Source organism: Arachis ipaensis, chromosome B1 (assembly GCF_059453495.1).
Source record: "Arachis ipaensis isolate K30076 ecotype BB chromosome B1, ASM5945349v1, whole genome shotgun sequence".
Lineage (NCBI taxonomy): Eukaryota > Viridiplantae > Streptophyta > Magnoliopsida > Fabales > Fabaceae > Arachis > Arachis ipaensis.
In genome coordinates, this window is record NC_142436.1 from 124,485,684 (window position 1) to 124,511,368 (window position 25,685).

The window sequence follows — 25,685 nt, forward strand, 5'->3', positions numbered from 1 at the left end:
CATGGCCATAAAAGTGTGGCGCTCATCCAAAGCAACAAGGGCCAGCACTCAATTACCCAACGGAGCGCCCAAATGCTGCACCAAGAAACACTCAAGCATGACGCTACGTTGGTTTACCCAACTGAGTGCTACAAGGAACCAAAGAAAGCAAGGGCGCTACGTTAACTTTGTTAACATTTTCGTGGCCCAACCAAAAGGAAATCAAGGCGCGACACACACCAAAGGGAGCAGTAAGGTTCGAAATGGGGACTAAGAGAAGCGCTACAAGGCTTGGCAAGGAAATTGGCCAAGGTGGCTTCACCAAGGTTCGAAGAGGGAGCCTCATTCCAAGGCAAGAAGCGCTGCGTTGGAATCACTAACTGAGTGCTACACATAAGAAGGAAATTGGCCAAAAGGAGGCCACCAGGGCTCGAAGTGAAGACCAACTCAAAGGCAATGGAGCACTACGTTTCCTTACCAAATGGAGCGCTATGTCAAGAAGCTTGGCACGGGCCTGGGACGAGCTAAGTGAGCGCTACGTTTGGTTACATAACTGAGTGCTCCACTGGAGGTGGTTCCTGAGTCCAATTTCAATCAAAAGCCAATTTGGATCCACCTCTTCACCAACTTAAAAAAAGCCCACTCCAAATTCTAAAAAATCAAAAATAGAAACTGTATAAATAGGAGTTAGTTTGATTTGTAAAGGGACTTTTGAACCTTTTTACTCACTTTTACATTTTACCTTTTAGCTCAATTTTAGTTTTCACTTTAGCTTTCATTTTTTATTTTGGGAATTGGGATTGAGATATGAGTTTTCTTACTGATTATTCTTGCTTTGCCAACTTCTATTTTTTCTGTTTTAAATTTTGGATTGAGATTGAAGAAATTCTGTTTCAATTTTTGATCTGAGATTCATCTTTGTTCTTCTTCTGCATAATTCTGAGAATTAAGGAATTGGATCTAATTTCATTCGTTGTTTTCATTTTTTCTTTCTTCTGTAACCTTTGCTTTTCTGTTTTGGATCTTGAATTGAGATTGAAGAGCTCCATTGATTCAAATTCTGAGAATCATCTTCCACTCTTCCTCTCAATTGATCTAAGGATTGGGTTTTAATCTTCTCTGCTATTTTTCAATTTCATTTTCTTCTGCAAGTACTTTTCTGCTTGATTAAGAGTGCAATTGAGATCTAGATCTGTGTTCTAATCTCATTTCTCCTCTTAGATCTTCATTTTTCTTTTAGATTTTCTAATTGAGCTAAGTTTTCTTTCTGTTTATTTCTTCAAGTAATTTTTCATTTCTGTTTAGATCTTCTGAAGATTTATTTCATCTTCTACTACTCTGATTTATTGTACTCTACATTTTCTTGTTGAATTCTGAATCCCAGCACCCAAATCTATTCTTCAAGCAATTTACATTCCTCAGCAATTTAGATTCAATCATTTAGTTATCTTGCACTTTAAGCTTCAACTATTTACATTTCTTGCAATCTAAGTTTCAGTCATTTACATTACTTGAACTTAAGTTTCAGTTCTTTTACTTTCTTGTACTTTAAGTTTCATGTAATTTACTTTTTTGCACTTTATTCTTCTGTCAATTTCGCCTCTCCCTTTATTTTCATGCAATTTAGCTTCTGTTGATCACAATTCACTCAAATCATTAAATATTTGCTTAACTAAATTCATCACCTAACTAAAATTGCTCAATCCATCAATCCCTGTGGGATCGACCTCACTCTTGTGAGAATTACTACTCGATGCGACTCGGTATACTTGCCGGTGAGTTTATGTGGAATCGATTTTCCCTCATCAGCTAGCAATGTCCTATTTTGCCGTAAATATTGAAACAGTAAGCCTGAAAATTTAAGGCACCGTTACCTGACAAGAAAATATTAATTCTGCCAAACTAGTTGAACAGAGATAACAGCTGAATGATACCTTCTCATATGTTGATGATGCCAAAGTTGAACGGCCGACCAATCAGTGTCCAGCTACCTTCAAAAAGCCTACAGCCCATTGCGACTAGGCCCTAGGTGGGTTTCTGAGCAAAGTCTCCCCTGTGTTATATCGCGGCGTGGACCTCGTTTCATCTTTGAGCAAATCTTCATTATCACATGGTGAGTTAGGGCCAGGAGGTCAAAAAGGGAGGCCTCCGGGCATCCGAATTATTGTATCCCTTTTCCCTTCTCCCAAGGTGACGTTAGGTTTGTGAAGGAGCATCTTCAGGAAGATATTTTTTGCAGAACTGCGACATCGGGATCACTTGCTAGTGTACTCTGAGTTCCTGGCAGTTTGAAAGATGAAACTGTCATCGTCTTGCCCACATTAGCCAATGCTGGGTTACGATTAGGCACCATGACGATGCTCTTGTTCCGTTCATGCTGGCACCGAGCAAGGTCCAGAATCTCAAGCAAGTATCCCTCGAACGAGGCAGACCTCTACTCGACGATGACCAATCTAGCATGTATGTCAACCAGCTTATCATTTGAACCCTAGATTTATAATTCAACCTACAAAAAAAATTCAGCAAATATAAATAGGTAGGGGAACACTATTTCGAGATTCTTTCGGTAAATGCTCGATAATGGAGAATTCTGTTTCACAATGTTAAGGTTAGCATTTGTTCTACCTTCTATGGATCTATCTTGTTGTTGCTAATGGTTTTCTGAATTATGTTTTCCACTAAGTGATTTAGATTGTATGTTATGTTTTGCTTGGCTTACGATTTTTGTGTTCCCCTATGTTTGGATTCAGGCTAAAACAAAGACATTCTTGCTGAAAGAAACATTGGGTATTGGATCTGTTAAGTTTTCATCATAATTGGCCACAAACATACCCACATTTTTTCGACCAAAAAAATTATAGTTTTTCTGTTAGAATGCGTATGACTTAATTGTAATTAGGCCGATTGCGGAGAAGCCCACCCATGGCACCTCTGGGCGGACAAGATTTATTTTTCCTAAAACGGATCTCCTTCAGATGTTAAAACATGCATGATTGGACCAAAAACATAAATTCTCAAAATGCAACGGAGAAAAAACCTTATATGTTGATTTCATGTTGATCTTTTTAATGACATTTAAACATCCAAACGAAGTGCATATTCTCCGTTGCACATTTATCATCATATATAGTTGTGAAACATGCATTTCAATGGATGTGGTTATAGTAGAGGCATGTGCTAATGTCAAATATTTTTACCCTATGGAGGTGCAACATGAGATCCCAATCTATGTTAATGAAAAAAACAACTTGTAACGGGTGTGTGAAAATAGTCGCTGTGGGTGGAGAGTTTGTGTGCATGTATTGAAAAAAAATGTCAACAACATGAAGTGGTTAATATTTTCACAAAGAATGCATTAATCTGAATTTTTTGACTTGATTGGTTGAATGCAGTTTGAGATGATAAAATGGACATTATTGGACTACATAAGGAAAAAAATTTAACCCTGCAGGGATTAAACTTGGTCAAAAATCGGTAACATCAATTAATTTTCATGGTTTATCCATGCGCAAACTATATCGGTGCAAACACTACGGTAGTATGGGTTTTAACTGGTTATGTAAGTCCCTCGTGTTTTAAGGCACTTCCTTCATAGGCACCAAGTGCACTGCGGCCCTTGGCTACATTTACTTAGCCTCTTTTCTACAAAATGTATTTGTGATTTAGGGTTCATATTTGAAAACAAGTTGCTGCATTGTTTACGTTATATCCGATGTTCCATTATGCATCATTCGTAACTAACCTTGGCCACATCAAACAAGTAGTGGATAGTATATTTGTCGAATTCATCAGCGTCACCCACGCAAGGACGCTTTGTGGTCTCCTCTGGCAGGGGTTGCTACAATATAGAGACACAGCTCAGAAAATGTAGCCATAATAGGAGCATCAACAACTGAACTTATCCAAGGTAAAGTTCCACTACAAATGTATGCGATTAAGAAAACTCAACTCACCATGTCCATTGTCAACTTTAGATTGATGTGCATGTTGTCTTCGTCTGTTGTAGGATTCTGTTCTTCTTCCATATTTTCACCTGGATCCACCCTACATAGCCAACAAAACAAAAATATGATTAATAGGGGACAACAGCACTTTAGTCATGACGAATCCTAATAGACCAGTCGTGTTGATGGAGGCTTACTCATCAAAGGTTTTCATATTTTTCCACGTTACACGTTCCAGCTCATGAGACAAAAACAGTGGCGGAGCCATGTTCATGAAAAAGGAGGCAATGACCTCTCCCAAGCTTCTAATTTTTTAGTTTAATTCTCTTTTAATTATTAATTTTTCTCTCTTTTTAATTTATATTTTTTATGTTCGTCCCTCCCAAAAAATTTTCTAGCTCCGCCCCTGGACAAAAACCAACTCCTTCGTATTGTGAAAGATGAATGTTGCCCTCACAAACCTTTTGGGGATGACGTACTCATGCTTATCTAGCTATACTTACAATGGAACCCTACTTCGTTCTAGGTTGTACCTACTTTATGTTGACAGGACTTTGCAAAGCTTGGCCATTCTACCCCACATTTGCGATCCTATAATGATCACGCTTTATGCACGTATGGCGATACCCATTCCATAGAATGATGGAATGCATTTGGCCCCATTTTACCCTTTTGAAGGGCCCATGTATTGGTATGCAAAAAAGTGGTGAAAATGTTTCATGAAGGATATAAATGTAACTTACTTGTTGGAATGCTACATGGGTCACCAAGATGCAAATTTTTTCCACGTACACTACATTGTCAGTAAATAATGTTGTATGTTTCTAACTCCATGCATGCATGTTCCACGTGTGTATTTGGATTTTAGTTTGCAAAAGTGAGTTTGCATAAAATTGATTTTACAAAATTGATTTTGATGAAAAGTAAGTTTGGATTAACGTGATTTATGTTTGGCAATATTTGTATCAAAATTGATTATAGCAAAATAAATGTTGTTTGGATTATACTACTCAAAATCACTTTTAGATGAAAAATTACTAAAAGAGACATCAATTTAAATTTTTTTTATATACATACAAAAACAAAACCTAACAAAATAATATAAAAATATTTATTATATAAATAAATAAATACAATAAAAAAATATAAAAGAGAGTACTATAAATTTTATAATGTTAAACAAAAAAAATATTCTATAATTTTTCTAATATTACCCATACTTTTTAATTTAGTATTATTTTAAACTATAAATTTTCGTTATTTATGACTCTATTGTTACTTATAATTAATTTTTTATAGGCTCATAGTTTATATTATACAAAATTTTGATAATAAACGTAGTATATAATAATTACAATTACAACTTTTACAAAGTTAAAATAAAAAATAAAAAAATTAATATAAAACAAAGATAGAGTACATCAAAGAATAGAAAAAATCATACAGATAAAAAATAATAAAAATTTCATAAAACCAACAACATATATCATATGAATAAAAAATACAATAAAAACTAAATAAAATTCATATGAATAAAATAAATAAAAAAAATAAAAAAATTTCATATACAACATAAATATAAGGTAGTAAAAGATAAAAAAAAAAGAATTTATATGAAGAAAAAATAATTAAAAAATCATAAAAATTAATAAAAATATCTGAAAAATTATAGCACTACAAAAAATAAAAAAAAATCAACAATATTTGTCATATGAATAAAATAAATACAATAAAATAAATAAAAAATTATATATACAAAGTCAAACAAAAAAAATTCATAAAAAATATACATATAAAAAATAGTATAGAAAATGATAAAAAAAATTCATATAAAAACATAACATCAGAAATCATAACACTAAAATTAAAATATGAAAATGAGTACTAAAAATAATAAAAAAATTAAAAATATTTAATTTACTAGTGATTGAAACAAATCTAAATGATTTTGATGAAAAAAATGGAAGGAAGAATTATAAAAAAGTAAAAAAAAAACTACACAAAACTAAAATAAAAGGTAAAATTAGTAAAAAAAAAAAAAATTTCTCACCTAATTTTCTTACCTCCATGAGCAGCATGGTGACATGGCCATACACATGTAGTGATTGTCTTTTGAGTTTATACGGTTGAGATTAATTGTTTTTAAATTAATATTATCTAATACTTTTCTCTTTTATAAGGTATTAATGGGTCAAAATATTTCCAGTGGGTGGACTAACTTTAAAATATTTTTTTATTATATATCAATGGGTTTGAGAAATTTTTAAAAAACTAAAACTCTTCTTCGTTGGAATATTTTCCTTTTCCGGTATGTGCGAAAAAAGTCAAAACATATAACGGATTTGAATATTAATTTTTAATGTTTTAATTTCACTATTAATTTAGACGGTGGTAAATATATATATCAATTAATTTATCTTGAAATACGAATAGATTAAGGTAATTAGTAAAAAGAAAAACACATTTTTTACAATGCCATAGTGACATCGGCAAGAAAATTTTCTATTTTTTTATGTATTTATGTAAATGTACGTAATATATTTATTAATTTATAATTATTAATGTTACTAATACTTAGTATAGGCGTAGAATACATTAATATATATTACAATGTGTATATAAATATTATTATTTTTATTGTATATTTTATATTTTAATATATATTTTATATAAATGGTTGATGTAGTGAATATTTTTTTTATATACATGTAATATAAGTTTACATTTTATACTTGATAATTATTAATATAGTGTTGACACGTTACGTAAAAATAATAATTCATAAGGACGTATATATTGTTGTTATATTGTGAAAATATTTACCTACAGATAATAATACATACGATTATACATAAATATTATTCAAGTGATGTTATTTTAAAATTGTAATAGGACACATTTATTAAATTTACATATTATGCTCTTGTGTGAATTATGTTTAATTTTATAATTTATTTGATTGTATAATTATTTGTTAAATTCTAAAAATAAGAGTTTAATCAACACGCACAAAAAATATACTCTAATAATTAATTTTCAATATGACCTTAAGAATGATTCAAATAAGGTATTTTTGTCATTTTATATATTTTTATAATTTCAAATCATGAAAGTAGTTTTACGGTTTTACCTACCACTAAAAGAATTTATATAAGGTGATGATTTCAGCTACTATATTGTAATCTTTTATTTTTGTGCAAATACTGCATAAATAAAAATCGCGTTACGATTTAGGGTTTACAAATTTTTTTTTTTTATTTACTATATTTTATATCAACGCCTCAAATTTAGAATTTATCATTTACTAAGATTTAAGGTTTACAACTTAGGATTAAGAGTTTAGGTGCTAAAATTCAAACATTAGGATTTATGATTTAGAATTTAAATTTTTAAATTTAAAAGTGTTGCACTATTACAGAATATATGTTAAAATATAAAATATAAATTAAAAATATTTAAAGTAATATTATATATTTATATACAAATATATGATATTTCAATTTTAGCATATATATATATATATATATATATATATATATATATATATATATAACATTTTTTAAAAACAAATTGAATTACTTAATGCACTCTTGCACATAAAGGTGTTAAACCCCGTTAGTCATTCCTTTTCCGTGGCCAAAACTAGCTAGAGACAAAAAGAGAAAAAAGTTCTAAGCTTCTGATTTTGAAAACTTTATATCTTTTCAAATTTAAACTCAAATAAAAATTTGAAATCGATTAAAGTGATCCTCTCTTATTCTTCTTTAAAATTATGTGATTTATCAATGCTAAAAATCAGGTGACATGGCTGCTCTCCCTCTTCTTTGATTGGATTTTGAGAAACCATGCATAAACACGTGTTTTTTTGTTGTTCTTCCATAGATATCTTGCTTAGCTTGACTTGTAGGCCGATAAACTTCAATATTCAGCCAAGTTTAATTTGCAGAATCTTATCCTAACATGTAGTTGAAGGTTCGGTCACTTAGGATTTCATGGATTTAAAGTTGTTCTTAATGTGACTTAGGAGGAAAAAGTGCTCTAAGAACACTTTGAAGGATAGCCGAATAAGGAGTAGCAAATCAAGGTAGAATTTAGTAAAATTAATCTTGATTAGTTGTGTTTGAGTTGTGTGATTGTTTTATGGTTTGGTTATGCTTAAAATTAATTGTTTATATGAGTGATTCTTGTTAAAAATTTGATGAACTTTGATGATATTCAAGCTATGAAAATGAACCTTATTCTTTAGTGGTTGGAAACCGAAACCATAGCCCCCAAATTAATGGTGAAATTATGTTGAAATCAAGTGAAAATTAGAGGAGTTTAGTGGCTACTAATTTGTTTTAAATTATGATAAAAATTGGTTAACAAAAAGATTGAAAAATGGGTTAGAATTGAAGAAAGAATTTAGAGAATTTATGAAAAACACGAATAACATTTTGAATGTTACCAAGAACACTCAATAACACCACTTTGATCTTGTTAGGGGTCAAAGCGGAAATATTAAAATATTTTTGGATGTCAAAATATGATTTTCAAAAATTCATAATAAATTATTATTAAAAATTATTTAATATTACAATGTAAAATATAATTATTTTATTACAATATTATTTTATTAAAAAATAAATTAATGATAAAAAGACAATTTTTTCAAAAAGTCTTAAGAAGACAACTTTAAACTCAAAATCTCATAATTACCTTCATAAAATGCTTAGGGAATGATAAAAATATGTTAGTGAGGAAAAAATAAAAGAAAGATAAAATGTTCAAGGCCAACGAGCTACAACTCAAAGGCATAGTCTCTCCATACTCACCTAAAAGGTCACGGGTTCGAATCTTACTCCTAACTTTGGCAAAAAAAAAAGATAAATGTTGAAGAAAAAATAAAAACTGAAGAAAAAGTAAATAAAAGGCAAAAATAATCGTCGATTTGGGAAGCAATCTAGGAGCAACATAGTTAGTGTTTAAACTGCGTTTAGGTGAAGAGTAGCATAAACTTAATGAATCTATGTTTGGGACAGGTTGATTATTCATACCGAAACTGAAATAAAACTACAGTGCACGGAATCGTGATCTCAACACTTCTTCACAACTCCGGTGCAACTAACCAGCAAGTGAACTGGGTCGTCCAAGTAATACCTTACGTGAGTAAGGATCGATCCCACGGAGATTGTCGGCTTGAAGCAAGCTATGGTCATCCTTGTAAATCTCAGTCAGGCGGATTCAAATGGTTATGAGGTTTTGATAATTAAAATATAAATAAAACATAAAATAAGATAGAGATACTTATATAATTCATTGGTGGGAATTTCAGATAAGTGTCTAGAGATGCTTTGTTGCTTCTGAACTTCTGCTTTCCTACTGCCTTCTTCCAACCATGCGTTACCTCCTTCCATGGTAAGCTGTATGATCCTCTCGGATGAAAACAAATCCATATGCGCTGTCACCGCACGGCTAATCATCTGTCGGTTCCCGCTAGCGTCGGAATAGGACCATTGTCCTTTTGCACACTGTCACTGCGCCCAACATTCGCAAGTTTCAAGCTCGTCACAGTCATCCCTTCCCAGATCCTACTCGGAATACCACAGACAAGTTTAGACTTTCCGGATCTCAGGAATGCTGCCAATGGTTCTAGCCTATACCACGAAGATACTAATCTCACAGACTCGGTCCGTATATTAGATATCCAAGAGAGTATACTCCAGCTGTTGTCCAATGACTACGTTGAACATCATGTAGACCGCTTTGTGGTTGTCAGGCACGCAATCTTGGCTAAGCGAGTAACGAAGATTGGGTGATTGTCATGGGTCACCCCTTCATTCTGACTTAACTGAATTAAGAAAAAGAGTATATCTTGGAGAAGAAGTAGGCGTGAATTGAAGGAAAAACAATAGTACTTGCATTAATTCATGAAGAACAGCAGACCTCCACACCTTAATCTATGGGGTGTAGAAACTCCACCGTAGAAAATACATAAGTGAAAAGAGGTCTAGGCATGGCCGTGAGGCCAGCCTCCAAACGTGAACAATGGTCTCAAAGTATAATCAAAGATGGTCAAAAAGACAAAAGAGCTCTAAAATAAATCTCTAAAAGTAGTTTTTATACTAAACTAGTAACCTAGGGTTTACAGAAAATGAGTAACTAAGTGCAGATAATGTAAAAATTCACTTTCGGGGCCCACTTGGTGTGTGTTTGGGCTGAGCATTGAAGCTTTTCGTGCATAGGCTGTTCCTGGAGTTAAACGCCAGCTTTGGTGCCAGTTTGGGCGTTTAACTCCAATTCTGGTGCCAGTTTGGGCGTTTTACGCCAAGATGTATTAGGCTGACTTTGAACGCCAGTTTGGGCCATCAAATCTCAAACAAAGTATAAATTATTATATATTTCTAGAAAGCTCAGGATGTCTACTTTTCAACGCAATTGAGAGCGCGCCAATTGGGCTTCTGTAGCTCTAGAAAATCCACTTCGAGTGCAGGGAGGTCAGAATCCAACAGCATTTGTAGTCCTTTTTTAGCCTCTGATTCATATTTTTGCTCAGGTCCCTCAATTTCAACCAGAAAATACTTGAAATCACAGAAAAACACACAAACTCATAGTAAAGTCCAGAAATGTGATTTTTGAATAAAAACTAATAAAAATATAATAAAAAGTAATTAAAACATACTAAAAACTATGTAAAAACAATGCCAAAAAACATATAAATTATCCGCTCATCAACCGTCATGGTGCTAAATAATCTCCTAACAAAGTATACTTTCATACAAACCACAACATAGACATTTAGATATGCCCTACCTAATCGTGCATGTCCTTTACATAAATGTTAAAAAATAAAAAAAATAGCATGTGTCCCTCTTCATGCTTTTCTCTTCGAAACTTTACTGCCACGAATGGACGAGTCCACAGGACATATCAGGAATCGGATTCCATTGCCACTTTCACAGCCTCACCCACCCAAAGCCAAACCAAATATTCCAACTATTCAATCCTCGTTTGGACCACAACTACATACACAACTCCATGCCTAGAAAACCCCTCTTCCCATTCACTTGTAGACTGTTTCCATAACCAATGATATTCATGGGTACTAGAGACGCCCTTGATTACTACTGTGTCTTCGACGAATAGGTTCCCGGGATATACACCTCCCTACCAGAACTTTATGAGCAGATCAAGACTGTTGTTGGAAAAAATACACCACGTTGCCTGAAGCCGAGCAAGCTTGGCTTTCATATTTTGGCATTAGAGACCTAGAGGAAGGCAAAAGGAGCATCATGAACGGCAAAGGTTTCACTAACTTCATATTTTGCCCTCAGAGCCTTGCATGCAAGGTTTCACTAACTTCAGAACATGTTGCCAAAGAAACCGCATAGTAAGTCCTCACCTACAACCACCTCCCTTACTATATCCTCCAATTTTCCTTGTTACTGTGTCCTAACAAAGTCCACCACGCGTAGGCCGTCAGCTAGTCCTCAGAGACACTGCCGACGGCTCCGCTGCTTAACCCAAGCATGAGGGCTTACCTGGACAATGCATGCGATAAGTTGCAGATTCCAAGTCCCATTTATAGGATCCTCGTCCAAGGGGTCCCTGATGGTTGTACTTGTTATTGCCATCTCGTCTCCGTGGTCCCACCTTCATCATCTAAAGCCTTATGGTTGTCGTCCGTATAGCATTCAATCATACCCTCTCTGTCGAGGACGCGGCACAGCTATGCATCCGGGAGCTCTGTAAAACTGAAGACACCTACATCCATGACTACAACTATAACCTGGCCGAGAGGTGGAAACAGAAATACATTGACCTCTGCCAAGAAACTTGCACCCTTGAGGCCTGGCTCAAGGATGTCACGGTCTCCAAGGATGCCTTGCAAGACAGGCTCTTCACCTTGGACAGGCTTTGCCATGGGAGGCATGGGGCTGCAACTTCAAATGACGGTGGCAGAGGAGGAAGCTCCTTGCCGACTAAGGACCCATCATGGCTACTGTCTTGTGCCTTGGTCACCTGAAAATTTTTTCCTTACCAACCATCTATTAATGTAGATCACATCTTTCTACAACCCAACCCTTCTTTACAACCTTATGCTTGTACTATCTAAATACTTGCTTCGTGGGAACTTATAACTTTGCATGCTTTTCATCGTTCCTTGTTGAACATGTTCTTTAACATTCATATTCTCTCTTATAACATCATTCTATCTCCTAAGAACGACTACCGCTACACGCTTTTAATCCCGATTGAATCACGTAATAGATACCACGTATAATTTAGTCGGTACCAAAGTAAATAACATAGACTCTCTTTCAACCTTCTACTTTTATAAGGACCCAACAATACCAACCAACCCAACCAACTGATCCATGTTAAAAATTTATTACATGAGCTCCATACACACAACATAACAAATAGATTCTCAGTAAACCTTCGAATAAAAAATATTAACTAACAAATGCCCACCCATCCACTTACTACACCTTTGCTTTGTCATTTTGTTGTTAAAAAACTTAACTCCTTGGACATTGCAACTGTAATATTCTCAAAATTTCTTACTCAAAACCATTTTTCCTTTCTCCTTCAAATTGTTGCAAATATAAAAAAGATATTTAATACACATCCTTTTTTTTATTCTTGCATATCAACTAGTTCAATCAACATCAACACGCTTTTAGCACACTCTCAGCAATCTAGTTATCTTAAAACTAAGGCACAGAAAATTAAATTTCAAAAATGAACTTACAATAACATTCTTTAATTATACTTTACATAACTATATTAACAAAAAAATTATTGTCGCTAAACATGATTCATGTCCATCATGGATTTCAATAATTTTCCCACCAACACATACTAATAAATTCTATTTTTTCCCAATACATAATTAAATTTAAATTACTAAAAACGACATTTTTAAATTTTTTAACATTATTGTTCTGTGTACATATATTTGGTCAATTGTTCAAAATAGAGTTAACTACTAGTTTAGTCCTCACACAACTAAGTCACTGACACAATACATAATTGGACTACATTATTGACAAAACAAGACACCGAATCGACTAAATCTCCATTTTAGTCTCTAAAATTTAAAATTACCTACTGGTCCTCCCGATTCAAGTTTGGGCACTAATGTGGTCCCTCGATCCTTTCCGGCAATGATTACGCAGGGAGGAATATTCACAATGAAAAGATTTTTCTCATACATTTTTCAAATTATTTTTTTATTTAAATATTTTAATTACTTACTTACATAATTTAAACAAAAATTATCTTCCGTACTATCAAATTATAATCATTAAATTTATTCACCTATTTTAAACCTGCAAATGTTAAACCATTTTCACACTTCCATTTTTACTTACTTTTTTTTCCTGGATTCCTTCCTTCGAGCTTCCTTCCAAACCAACACATACTAAAAACTCCACTTACAAAAGAATAACAAAATTCAACCAAACTCCACCAATAAAACCCAACTCATTGGATCCTCTTTGGTCCACAAGTTATACCCACTGAATCAAAGCCCAATCCTACATGCTCAACCTTAAACAGGCCGCACCTATTTACATGTGGCCCGCAACCATTTCGACTCGACTCAAGTACAATTACAGCTCCGCAGGCCGCAGCAAATTGTGACTCCATATACGTAGCCTTCACCAAAATTGGACAAAACCGACAACTACTGCGAACATATACAGCATAACTTCTGCACCAGTTGCTATCCCACCCAAGCCACTATTCACGGGGTTTCTACAGAAGAAAATGTCCCATCAATCCCCACCCTTTTAATAATTTGCATTATATCTGTACCGACACAACAATGGGAACAGTGCAGTTCTGCAAAAATACATTGTCACATCTGAACATTTTCCAAGTATAAGGTGAGTACTACTGTCTACACATGTAGATAACACATGTTAATGTTTTAGGATATTTTGCAGTAATCTTAAATGACAAATTTTTTTATAATGGATCCCATAAAAAGTTGGTGATTATTTTTTGTTGGTCCCAACCTTTATTAACCATATTGCTAACTCAGGTGATTACAGAAATTAATTTCTAAAATTAGTCGAAATAAAGAAATATTATTTAATTTCTTTTAATAATAAAAGCATTTCTGAGTAAAAAAATAGTAGAAATTATTTTGTGTGGAATAGCCAATCAGTGGCTAAAAAATTTAGATATAAAAGTGGTATAAGTGATATACTTTTAACATGATAATTTTTTGTGTTTTTTAAAATTGTGTAAGATATATAAATCAGACCGTCCGATTTCTGTACCACAAATTTTTTTAATTTTTTTTAACACAAATCGGTCAATTTGTGTACCTCTCACAATACAAATGGAACGGTCTGATTTTTGTACATATACAAATTGAACGGTCCGATTTTTACTTCTCTAATTAAACGATTTCACCTTTGAGAATAACACTCTAACCATCCACATTTCAAAAAAACACATTTACCATTCCAATATCAAAAACAAAAAAATGCCAATCAGTCACTTAGAAATTTTTTTGTGACTTTGACAAAGGAAATAACGACAAAGAAACAAAATAAAGAAAAGGAGGCACATAGCGTTAGAAAAAGAAAACTAACTTGTTAAGCAACATCCGCCTCTGCTCTAATGATTACATCAAGTTCATTCCTCGAAGACAACTATTCAGCATAATCAAATGACCCTCGAGCTTCTCGCTTAGCCGTCCAATCAGCAACACTATTATCTTCACGATGCACAGATCAAAGTAAACTTTCCAATTGCTAAAGACAAGTTCTTGAATTTTCATCACATGGTCTCTCTCTCTCTCCTGTTTGAGCAGGAGGTTGATGGATTTGAAGAAAGAGAAGATACATCTCTAAACAATCAATTTCACACACCACCTATTTAATGCTACAATCTCTAGCCAAAACTATACCTATCCAAAGAGCAAAATGCTCGCATATGAAAACACTCCATTTCCTTTAGAATTTCTAAGAACACAAACAAACCCTACTATAGTTCTGGCATGACCAATACTGGCGCCGTTGTTCAACTTTGAAGAAATTTGACGGAGGGAAGGTCCAAATATTCTTTTACATCTCAAGCACGAAGATAATTTTTTTCGTCATAATGCTTTCAAATTCATACATTATTTTCTTAGAAGAAAAGCCACCTTGCTGACCGCCCAAGCCTCATCCAAAACAAAAATATCATTGCATCGATCCCGCCAAATCCACCATAAACCAGCAACGACAAGATAATAGTTCTTACGCATAGCCTTTCGAAAAAAAACTAAATTAGCCTTTCTTAATAAGGAAGGATCAGGAGTATTTCATACCGCCATAGCTTTGCCACAACCTCTAATGCAGTGAACAACCGATATCGCCTTCTCGGTCTGGGACAAAATAATTGCCAAGCCGCGCTTATGACGAAAGCTCTGAGTCGGAAGAGCATCATGGAGACAAAACCAAATGAGGAAATTGGTCTTCTCTAAAATATTAGATTTCCACACCCAATCCCAATTCAAATAATCTCTCCATTGAAAGCGCTGCTAAGCTAACCAAGAGTAACTATCTCGAACGCTATACACCTTGGTAGCAGTAAGCCCCCAATACCACCTTGTGTTTCATCGCAGTCTGAATTGTAAAGTGCAACCTTGCAAGTACATGTTTTACATGATCAGGAATAGGAGTTTTCAATGTATCAAAATTTCAAAGACCATTATTCCACACATCCAAGATTTTAAAATCAAATTCTAAAATATGGACATAATAAGGAACATTCTCCCCAGCTTTCTAAACGGACTCCACCCATAATGCCATAGAAATTGGTCAAGACTACCAATACATCAATGAAAATCATCCTTCAAAATATTATAAACTTTAACAATGCTCTTCCAATAAGAAGAGCCATTCTCCTGCACTATAGGTTCAACATTTGAAGCATTATTCCGATATTTTTCCAAGAGAGTTTGGACTCATAATTTATCTTTACAAGTCAAGAGTTGCCACACAAGTTTACCAATTAAAGCAATATTAACACAGTGAAAGTCTCTAATTCCAAGACCTCCAGCCTTTTTAGGCGCAACAATAATCTGCCAATTCACGAGAGACAACCCTCTTCCATCCGCTTGGCCCTTCTACAGAAATTGTCTTATCATGGCATCAATTTTCTCACAAGCATAATAACTAGGCAGCAAATCAACTTGCATTTGATAAATAGGAATAGAGGACATTATGGATTTCACTAAACAGAGTCTTCCTACTTTATTGAGAAGTCGACTCTTCCAATTTGCAAGTTTTTCCTGAATCTTTTCAATGACCTCCTGCGTCGTTCTCCTAATCGCTCTAGCATGTCCCAGATTAACCCCCAAATACCTCCCTAAGTCCTGAATGAATCGGATGCTGGACGCCTGCATAAGAACATCTTTTCTTCTTTGAGAAACATGCTTGGAACACTGAGCATTAGACTTGTTGACATTGACTTTGAGACTAAAAGCTTTTCAAAAGGTGTCAAGAACATTCATTACCATCTCAACTTGTTGATTTGCGAAAGAGGAACAAGTTCTCGGCAAATATAAGATGGAAAATCTTAGGACCACCTCGTGAGACTTCAATTGGAATCCAAGAACCAATGGAAACCATATGAGAAATAGAGCAAGCCAACCTCTCCATACAAATCACAAAAAGATACGATGACATTGCCTTAGGCCTCTTAGAAGATTAAAACCATGCAACCTATTACCATTCCAAAGAACCGATAAAGATGAAGAACAAATACAAGTCAAGATAAGTCTAACAATTCTCTTCGAAAAGCCAAATCCTCGCAAAGAATGTTCTAAGAACCTCCAATCCTCGCAAAGAATGTTCTAAGAACCTCCAATCTACCCTGTAATAAGTTTTCTCTAAATTAATTTTAAAAGTCATGACCCCTTTTTTGACTTAGTGCGTTGTATGAAATGTGTAATTTTTTGGACTAAAATAATATTATCAGTTGTGCCCCTCCTAGAAATAAAATCTCCTTAGAGAGGTCTAATAATATCAGCCAGAAAAAGCCTAAACCAATTTATTTAAGATTAGCTTTACTACACCCTATTATTATTATTATTATTATTATTATTATTATTATTATTATTATTATTATTATTATTATTAGGAGAAAGAAGAGGAAAAGGAGTAGAAACAATAGCAGTAACAGTAGTAATAGCAGTAGTAGTAGTAGTCACACAAACACCCGTGTCACTAAAATCAAGAAATTAAAACTTGCTAATTCAGTCATTAATTCACAATTGCAAACGGTAAATTACTTGTGTTTATCTTAGTTCAGCATCAAGAATGCTAGTCTAGATGAGTTTAGTTTCCTTTATTATGATGAAAAAGCATACTGAAAACGGAAAAAACATTAAAGAAAACTTGTATTAAAGAAAACTTGTAATATCGTGAAATTTATTACCCAAATCTAGATATAGCGTAACATGTTCTCAACCTCGGCTAATACAAGCTAATATAATCCTAATATGCTACCTCATTGTCTACAAGGCTAAACTTATTCATCTCCCGCACAAATTGGATTTCTCATGTTGATGGAGGAATTTCCCAACGGTTTGGTACTGGACCATAATCATATATAACTTCTCTGTGGCAAGACCATACTAGTTTTATAGCTTCTGGTGTTCCGATTCCAGCACCCCTAGGATCTCCAGAAGGTCCAAACCTGTAGTGGCACCATTTTATTTTTGACAAAATTGAAGGCTCAATAATCCATCCCAAAATTAAATGAGACTTAAAAAGGATCCAAAAAAGATCATGCACTTACCAATGGTTTTGTGGAGCTCCAGTAGTCCTTGCTCTTAGACCAGCATAAGTTGTACCATTCACTGATCTACCAATGACTTCCTGAAAATGTTAACTACTTCAGATTGAGAATCCAACACATAAATATAGCAAAATTACGGTAAATTTCCAAGATTGGCATGCAGTATAAACCTCAAATCCAAAGCTAAACATCTATATTTTCGTTGTGAGAATAAAAGCATCAAGGTAAATGTGTAACTCCAATGTGAGTCAGAAAAACTTGCCTGTAAAAAGAGAGGATCATTTGAAACTACAGCAGCAGTTAAATGTGCATGCATTTTTTCCAATGTATCCAACACGGTTGGTAGTTGACTGCTTTTGTAGTCAGTAATTATCTGGATAAAGGAACAGAACTCATTTATCTCATACAAAGTGTATATTGATATTATAATTTAAAGAGGGGGAAACACTTGTAAAGGAATAGAACTCATTTATCTCATACAAAGTGTATATTGATATTATAATTTAAAGAGGGGGAAACACTTGAAAATTTTCATGTTAATAGCCCTCATTTTCGTACCTGGAAAGGTCCAAAAATTTCTTTTGTCACAAGCTCATAATTCTTGTCCTTCACAATTTCCTCAAGGGGAACATAAATAGCAGTGGGCTTAATAGCACCGTAAATAGGTGGAATAGAATGACCCTCTAAAGGCTTGCCCCCAAAGAGCAGCTTTGAACCTGGTATCTCAAGTAATTGTTTCATGTGATCCATCATTGATTCAGTTGTAAACTGCACATAAAAAAAATATAAAAAAGAAGCAAAATAAAGTAAGAAAATTAAAAAGAACCTGTGAGTAATTATTTATCAAACGACTAATATACTATTGGATATATGACTCCACAGTCTGCAGTCTACCATTACCAATCATGTCAAACAAATAAATAATGCACACCTATATCAACTAGGGCACAAACTTGGAAATGTGTGTTTAATCTGAAAGCAGCAAATTGTCCTTAGCTCCCACCCCCACCAGATAAACTCCTTTTTAATCCAATCAAAAGCATGGATATGAACACTAGAATAGTTATGTATAACTTATTTCAATTAACTCTAGAATTCGTTCATATATTCTCATTTACTGCACTTCAGAGTAGTTCTCTCTCCAAAAATCATATATTAGGGAGAATAATACACAAATGTATGAAGCTGCCAACACTTATTTTAATTTTAAATTTAAGAAAATGAAAGACATGTACTTACAGTGAGAACTGGACCAATTGTCAAGTCCTCTAGCTTTCTTCTCTCAGCAAGACCTTTCAATTTGGATACCAAGGAAGTAGAAGCCCAGTTCTAAGCACAGTAAGTAAAAAATTTGTGGAGTTAGTAACGCTATGCGCCACTGTGAATACAACACATTACAAAATACATTAAAGTACAACTTCAGCATAATTTTGTGGGACATTTAACCCTTAATGAAGTGCACAAAATAATATAATGACTGACCTCATGCATAAATAATAATGATTGTGCTGAGCACTTCTGACCACTGCATGCATAAGCATCCTGGTCACAGACCCATGCAACATAATCTTCCTGCAACCAAGTAAAATGAGAGAAAAACGGTCATAAAACTGAAAGATAACTTAGCACATTCCGAAAAATCAACAAAACCATTAACAAACCTGGTCAACATCAGGGCCCAGTATTTTCCAATCAAATCCAGCATCTTCCAATTTAATCCGGCCCTTCAAATCAACAGCCAATTTCTCTGCCACTCTTGAACTACCAGTGAAAAGGGTCATTCTTGGATTTGCCTGTAAATATGTTACCACTTGATGAATCAATATCATATTACTAAAGAAAATGTAGTTACAATTGAAATGTTGGCAATCTTTCATGAGTTATATTCTTCTTAATATCAAGGTCAACATCTAATGCAAAAAGAACCAACCTCCTGCAACAGCTTGTTCATTGTCTTCCCGTCACAATTTATGAAGTCTACGTCTTCTACAGGTAAACCACATGTGTGAAGCAGACGCAACATTTGCTCCATGACAATGCTTACCTACAAAAATGTCAGATGATAATTCAGAATCATACACCAGAAAGATTTAAAAAGCAAGTGAAACAGATATTTCCAAAATTCAACACAAGTAAATCAAAATAAGAAAGGCAAAGAACATAGGTTTCTAGGTTAAACCAACCAAATAATAACAAATTTCATAATAGGAAATGTACATAATCTCTTTCCATACACCGTTCCCCTTCCCCCACGAGGAAAACGGAAAACGGAAAACCAATACGTTGCAATTATCTCCCCACACAACCAATGTAACGCCATAAAGTCTTTTAAAGCATGAGAGACACATGGCCTCACCTTGCTATCAACTTTAAGAACTGGCTTGTTGCCCATATAAAGTGCACCCATCAGTTGAAGGACTGGAATCTCTAATGGAAAATTGAAAGGAGTAATAATAGCCACCTGCAAAAGCATAATAACCTTGAGTTGTGAAATTTAGCCAGCATGGAAGGTGACTGTTTGTGGTGTGAGGGAAAACAAGCCAACTCTTCACTTACTAAGACAGAAACTCATGGAAAAACTGCATGACATTGCATGGACCATTAATTTACAAAATTAAAAACAAAAATTCAACATGATATAGCATCTTATCCTTTTGTATACAAGAACATAAATAAGATGTTGTAACAAAAGAATATTGTAATATTAAGTATAAAACATAATTGAACTTTTAATTGATCAAAAAAAGCATTTGACTTGCAAACACTGAGCTCTTTTTATGAAGAATATCCAAGTCAGGGTTTTGTCAGAGGCAAGCTGAGTTTGTATACTACACAGTTATACCATGTAACCATGTTCGACCCTCATAATACTAAATCAAAGCCGCAAAGTCATATATCATATTACCAGGAATTATTTTAGGAAAATTATTTTTATTTTTCATCTTTTTCCATATCCTAGAGTACATTTGAATCAATCACTTTCACAGAACTAACTGGTAATTCTAGCACAGTCAACAGTAAAACAAGGGAAAGACAGAATAATTTTTGTAGTTCAGAACAAGGTATAACAACTATCCAATAAGGAAAAAATTCTTACCGGACCATATGGCCAACGGAAACCGTGACTTTGCTGCCCAAGATGATTTCCAGGCACCCCAAAAGACCTTGCCAGGAAGCGAACCTGTTGAGATTTTGTAGAAATGAAGCATGGAAAAAGAGGAAATCAGTAAAGGAATGATTGAATCTGTTAAGAATAGGGAAACTAAGTATACAAATAATGCTCAAAGTTGTGTATGGGAGCATCCACTAAAGGAGAATCCAAGCCTCAATGATGAAATTTATCTACTAACAAAGGGAGAATTAAATGAATACCAGTTTAGGTTCTTACATCATTCTTATCAGAAACTGTTATACTTCTACTTGGAATTTCACATATTTGGCACCAACATATCTTATTTTGATTACCTGATCACCGCAGAAATTCTCTAGAAACTTTTGTGTCACATAAACTTCTGCACAGGCCTGATGATAACTCTTGGGAGAAACTCTCTGTATTAGCCTTGCAAAGAAATCTGAAACCTGATAGCCAATGCAGCATAAATTATTTAAAGTTTCCAATAAGAGGGAAAAAAAGTAAGACTCTGACTATAATTCATGATAACATAACTCACAAAAGTACTGCAAAAGCAACAAAAAAAAAAATCCTATAGTTCAAAATACCTTAGGGAGTGATAGCATGTGAGCTGCCTTAGCAGATATATCTCCAAACATAAGATATCTGCAAAAATATTAACAGTAATAAACAACTTTATGCACTCCCAAAGTAGGAATGTAAGAATATAAGAATTTATATCATACTCTACATAAAGTATTTATATATAGATAAGGTTCACATAAAGTACTTATAAATAAGGTGCCCATGTGAGTCCCATCCTCTAAGTGAAAATGATATTTATAAAACACTATAGAAATATTATTTGTTTTCATTCCTTATCTTATGCTTTAGAACAACAGGGTTGCATGTATTTTAGTTAGTCCACTCAGATGATATTTGAAACAAATTTCGTTTGAAGATTGAAGTCCATTATGCACAGCATAAAAGCCCTGTGGATAACTGTCCCGTATAATAGACAACATAAATTCATATTGAAGTATGAGTTCCCATCAATTATTGATTTTTTATAATGCCATAGCCAATCCACAAAAAAAAAAAAAAAAAAAAAAAAACTTGTATATGTTTCTATAAAGAGAATGGAGATGAGATAACGACAATCTGCACATACCTCTCCGGAGCCTTAAATGGATTGTGCAGACCATGCTTGGGGCAGCTGGCCAAACTTTCCACAAAGGGCTAATAAGTCAAACAAATGGAAAAGTTTAGTTAAGAGCATCTCAACCCAAATGTTCAATTCCAAACAATCCATGTATAGCTTTCAAAATGAAATTTTTATCTTTTATTTATTTATTAATTCTTTGACAAATTTATGAGAATCTTGACTCAGGTTGAAGCTTCAAACGTGTGTCTCATTCATAGAACAACAGGTCTAGAGCAACTAGTTAGACAATGCCTCGGTCACTTAATATTTAAACGTGCAAGGGTGACTGAGGAGATATTAAAACAATATAGCTTCTGGATATATCATGTACTCTCGCCAAGCAGCAGCTTATTCTATGTGCAACAAAAAACATATATCTTAATAAAATATTAAATTGACATAGATTTCATGAAAATAATGCACCTGAAGGCCTGTTTCATCAACTTCACCAACTTTAATAAAGGGGTCTCCATTTAGCGGGTCCACAATTGTGTTCCACTTTGAAGCTCCGACCCATTTACCCTGAACTGAAAGTGCAGATGTACTTAGGTCATGGAATTATGGCATAGTATGCTTGATTAATATTGATGTATCAACAAATATGCTGTGCAGAAATTTACATTGGCGGTACCATTCAGATTTCAACAGATAAAAGAGGAAACAAAAATTATGATAAAGATGTTTAAGATAGACTTTTGAGTAAAAAGTATTAATACTTGTTTGTTCAATCAAATTTCCGATTCAGTCTCTTGTAAACTTAACCACCAACAAACTTCTGTTCAAATACGAAGATAGTTGTGACTTTTGACACCTATATTCTGAAACTCATAAGATAAAGATACTAGGAAATGCGGACCCTACCCAAGTTCAAAACTTCAGCAGGTCTAGAACCTGATATCTCTTCGGCTTCTACTGTGGCGGATGATAAAGCATGACCAGACCTGCTTGATAAGGTAACAATGAGTTCACAGCTCGAAAGGCAAATAAGAATATTTTATCATTAAATTTGGAGGAAATAAACAAAAGTGGCATTTTTCTTGCAGCCTCATAAGTTGTTTATTTTTAACGATTATGATCAAACCCAATGACCCAACTACCCTTAAGTTCAGTTCTAATGGACATTGACAACCCAGTCACTTTAGTAGACGAAACGGGCCAGAATATAAGAATTCCCAGATTCAGAAGATTGATACTAATAAATTGAAGATCATAGCTTCTCTATTCTGAGCGGTAATCACTAGCTGAATTGGTTAAAGCCTTAACAACCCCCCCCCCTCCTTTTTTCTATTTTCTTTTTCTTGTATTTTAAATAAATTGCGAAAAAAAGAATGTCTAAACACCAGCCTTCCAAGTTCAACCATTGTATGTAAATAGATGAAGGGCAAACAAGCAAGCAAGCAAACATTCAACGGTTTCATAGGTTAGCGGCGGTTAAATAGTTAATTCAACTTAAAATACTCGCAGTGACTAGATCAAGTTAGGTATTGTTAAACACTACACCAGAATTGTCCCAACAAGATAATACAGAGACTGAAATAAAGACCCAACATAATGCATGACATGCCATTCCTACTCCTCTTTTATAATCATTTACAGAGGAGAATTCTCTCCTTGATATAAACACATTTGTAATCATTGAATGAATATAACAAAAATACCCATCTTTCATCACTTTCTCTTTAATTTTATAAGGCATCCAACTATTAATGATTTTTCGCCAATTCAAAAAAGACACATTGCAATCAGAAGCCCGATGCATTTCCAACCCTTAGTCATTTCGCACAAAACAAAAGGGAAATGAAGGAAAAGGAAAATATACCGAGAGACATTGTAAGAAAGGATAGCGTTGCGGGCATGTGGAGTTGAAGCCCTCGCTCTGCTGGCAACGATCTTGAACATGCTTCTGTTCTTGATTATGCTAGGTTTTCCACTCACTCACTCTCCAAGCTGAGTTGAGTTTTCAGTTCTGCTTTGTCACTATTTATAAGGGCATAGAAGGAAGAGGGTATGAGAAATGCGCGTAGCTTTCAGATCGTAGTGACAGTCTCTGAACAAAAGCAGTCATGGAGGGACCCATAAAAGGGGGACACGTGTCCATTTCTAATCATCTTTGTCCGTTTCTACACGTATTAATCAGTCAGTCGTCCAAGTATTACTGCCCCTGAAGAGATATGAATTAATTAATACGATACCATTGTCCTGGTCATCATAGCATCTCATAAATCTCGGTTTTTTTTTTTTTTTATATATATATATTTTATTTTATTTTATGGACAAGTGGACTCTACTATTCTCATGCTAAATAGCAAATACTATTTCAAATTTGTAATTCATAAATTTACATTAAGTGATATTATGTTAGATTAATGAAAGAAAATATTTTTTATCATGGGAATATTAAATACAATTATTTATTATTGCAACTTTAAAGTTAGTCAAAGTTCATCAAGGAAAAATATGTGTGAGTATTTTATTATGCACTACAACATTAAATAGGATAACACTTAAATAAGGATAATTTTAATGTTATAAAAATAGAATCTATAATTTTTAAGTTTTTGATGCATTAAAATTTTATTTTATTTCTGAAAGTTACCTTGACCCACATTATTAAGCAACAAATATATGCATAGGTGATTTGTAATAATGGTACCATACTAATAAAACTATAGTTCGCTCAATTTATTACACGTGCAACATAGATATAGTTGCATGGGTGGATGTCTAAACTCTAAACAGAATATGATAGACTTCAATAGCGTGATGAAACCCTCAACGATCAGGATAAGGATTGCGCTGTATCTGACTCTCTATTTTCATCTTACTTTTCTTCTTTCTAAGGTTGCCAATGCAAACTGTCAACGTTATAAAACTGATGACATTTGTTTATGATTTTTGCGCCGTGTACACCGTAATTTCTCATATAATAAATGAATTTAATGTTGATATATTTTTAATATAAAATAATTATATATATATATATATATATATATATATATATATATATGTATCTAATTACGTAATACAACATCAATAAAAATAATTATTTTTTATATTGATCGCGTATATAAATAATATGATCATCTAAAAAACGAATGTAATTATACAATTATATAAAATATTTTACACTGTTGGTATGTTAAAATTAAACTCATAATAAATATATTTTTCTTTTGTTTTGGTCAAACATAAGGTAATGTGCACTTAATAACACGAATCTGTGCGTCAATAATTACATTGTCAATAACTTGGTTAATTATAATTAGCCCATTACTGTTTTGGACTTGTAAACTCATAATATTAAAAAGCTTGAGTCTAACATATAGTCCATCCATCCATAGATTAATAAAGAACTTGAAGATAAATATGGGGAAAAGTGGAGTGAGTCAAGTCCAAGGTCCAACATTTTAAAAAGAAAACTTATACTTCACAAGCTTTCTACTGGTTTTGTCCAACCATTTTTTTTTGTTTTTGGGTCATAGCTTCAAGCAAAATACCATACTCACCAATCACCATGACCCAAAACTAAAAAATAAAAATATACTATACCAACAATGCCATAGAGAGAGGATTTCTATTTAAATAAAAAAGTTCTTATTTTACCAAAAAAAAATTTTTTATTAGGATATGTTGAATTTGAAAAACTTAAAATTATGGTGAT

The 25,685-nt window shown here is 33.6% G+C and overlaps 1 protein-coding gene across 2 annotated transcripts; it reads right to left on the reverse strand.

Annotated features, from left to right (window-relative positions):
• Window positions 1-17,313: 17,313 nt before the first annotated feature.
• On the reverse strand, window positions 17,314-24,214 carry ALDH12A1 (aldehyde dehydrogenase 12A1). Of its 2 annotated transcripts, none has more exons than XM_016337106.3 (16): window positions 23,844-24,214; window positions 22,886-22,965; window positions 22,448-22,551; window positions 21,992-22,059; window positions 21,429-21,486; window positions 21,174-21,287; window positions 20,806-20,889; window positions 20,065-20,169; window positions 19,639-19,752; window positions 19,370-19,501; window positions 19,191-19,280; window positions 18,948-19,037; window positions 18,267-18,476; window positions 17,971-18,081; window positions 17,709-17,788; window positions 17,314-17,606 (listed from the first exon to the last, which is right to left on the reverse strand). In XM_016337106.3, the coding sequence occupies exons 1-16, from the start codon at window positions 23,921-23,923 to the stop codon at window positions 17,468-17,470; spliced, it is 1,659 nt and encodes a 552-aa protein (XP_016192592.1). In that variant the 5' UTR covers window positions 23,924-24,214; the 3' UTR covers window positions 17,314-17,467. The 2 variants fall into 2 exon arrangements, with proteins under 2 accessions (XP_016192592.1, XP_088357811.1); XM_088501685.1 differs by having other exon boundaries at window positions 17,709-17,784; window positions 17,967-18,081; window positions 23,844-24,041.
• Between the last annotated feature and the right edge of the window lie 1,471 nt (window positions 24,215-25,685).

Bases quoted from the DNA above. Each gene is read 5' to 3' on its own strand.
- ALDH12A1 (XM_016337106.3), bottom strand. From the start codon at position 23,923: ATGTTCAAGATCGTTGCCAGCAGAGCGAGGGCTTCAACTCCACATGCC. The intron at 22,552-22,885 runs GTAGGGTCCGCA...CTGCACTTTCAG, and splicing joins TGCTGAAGTTTTGAACTTGG to TTCAGGGTAAATGGGTCGGA. The intron at 20,890-21,173 runs GTAATCAAAATA...AAATCTCAACAG, and splicing joins AGAATTTCTGCGGTGATCAG to GTTCGCTTCCTGGCAAGGTC.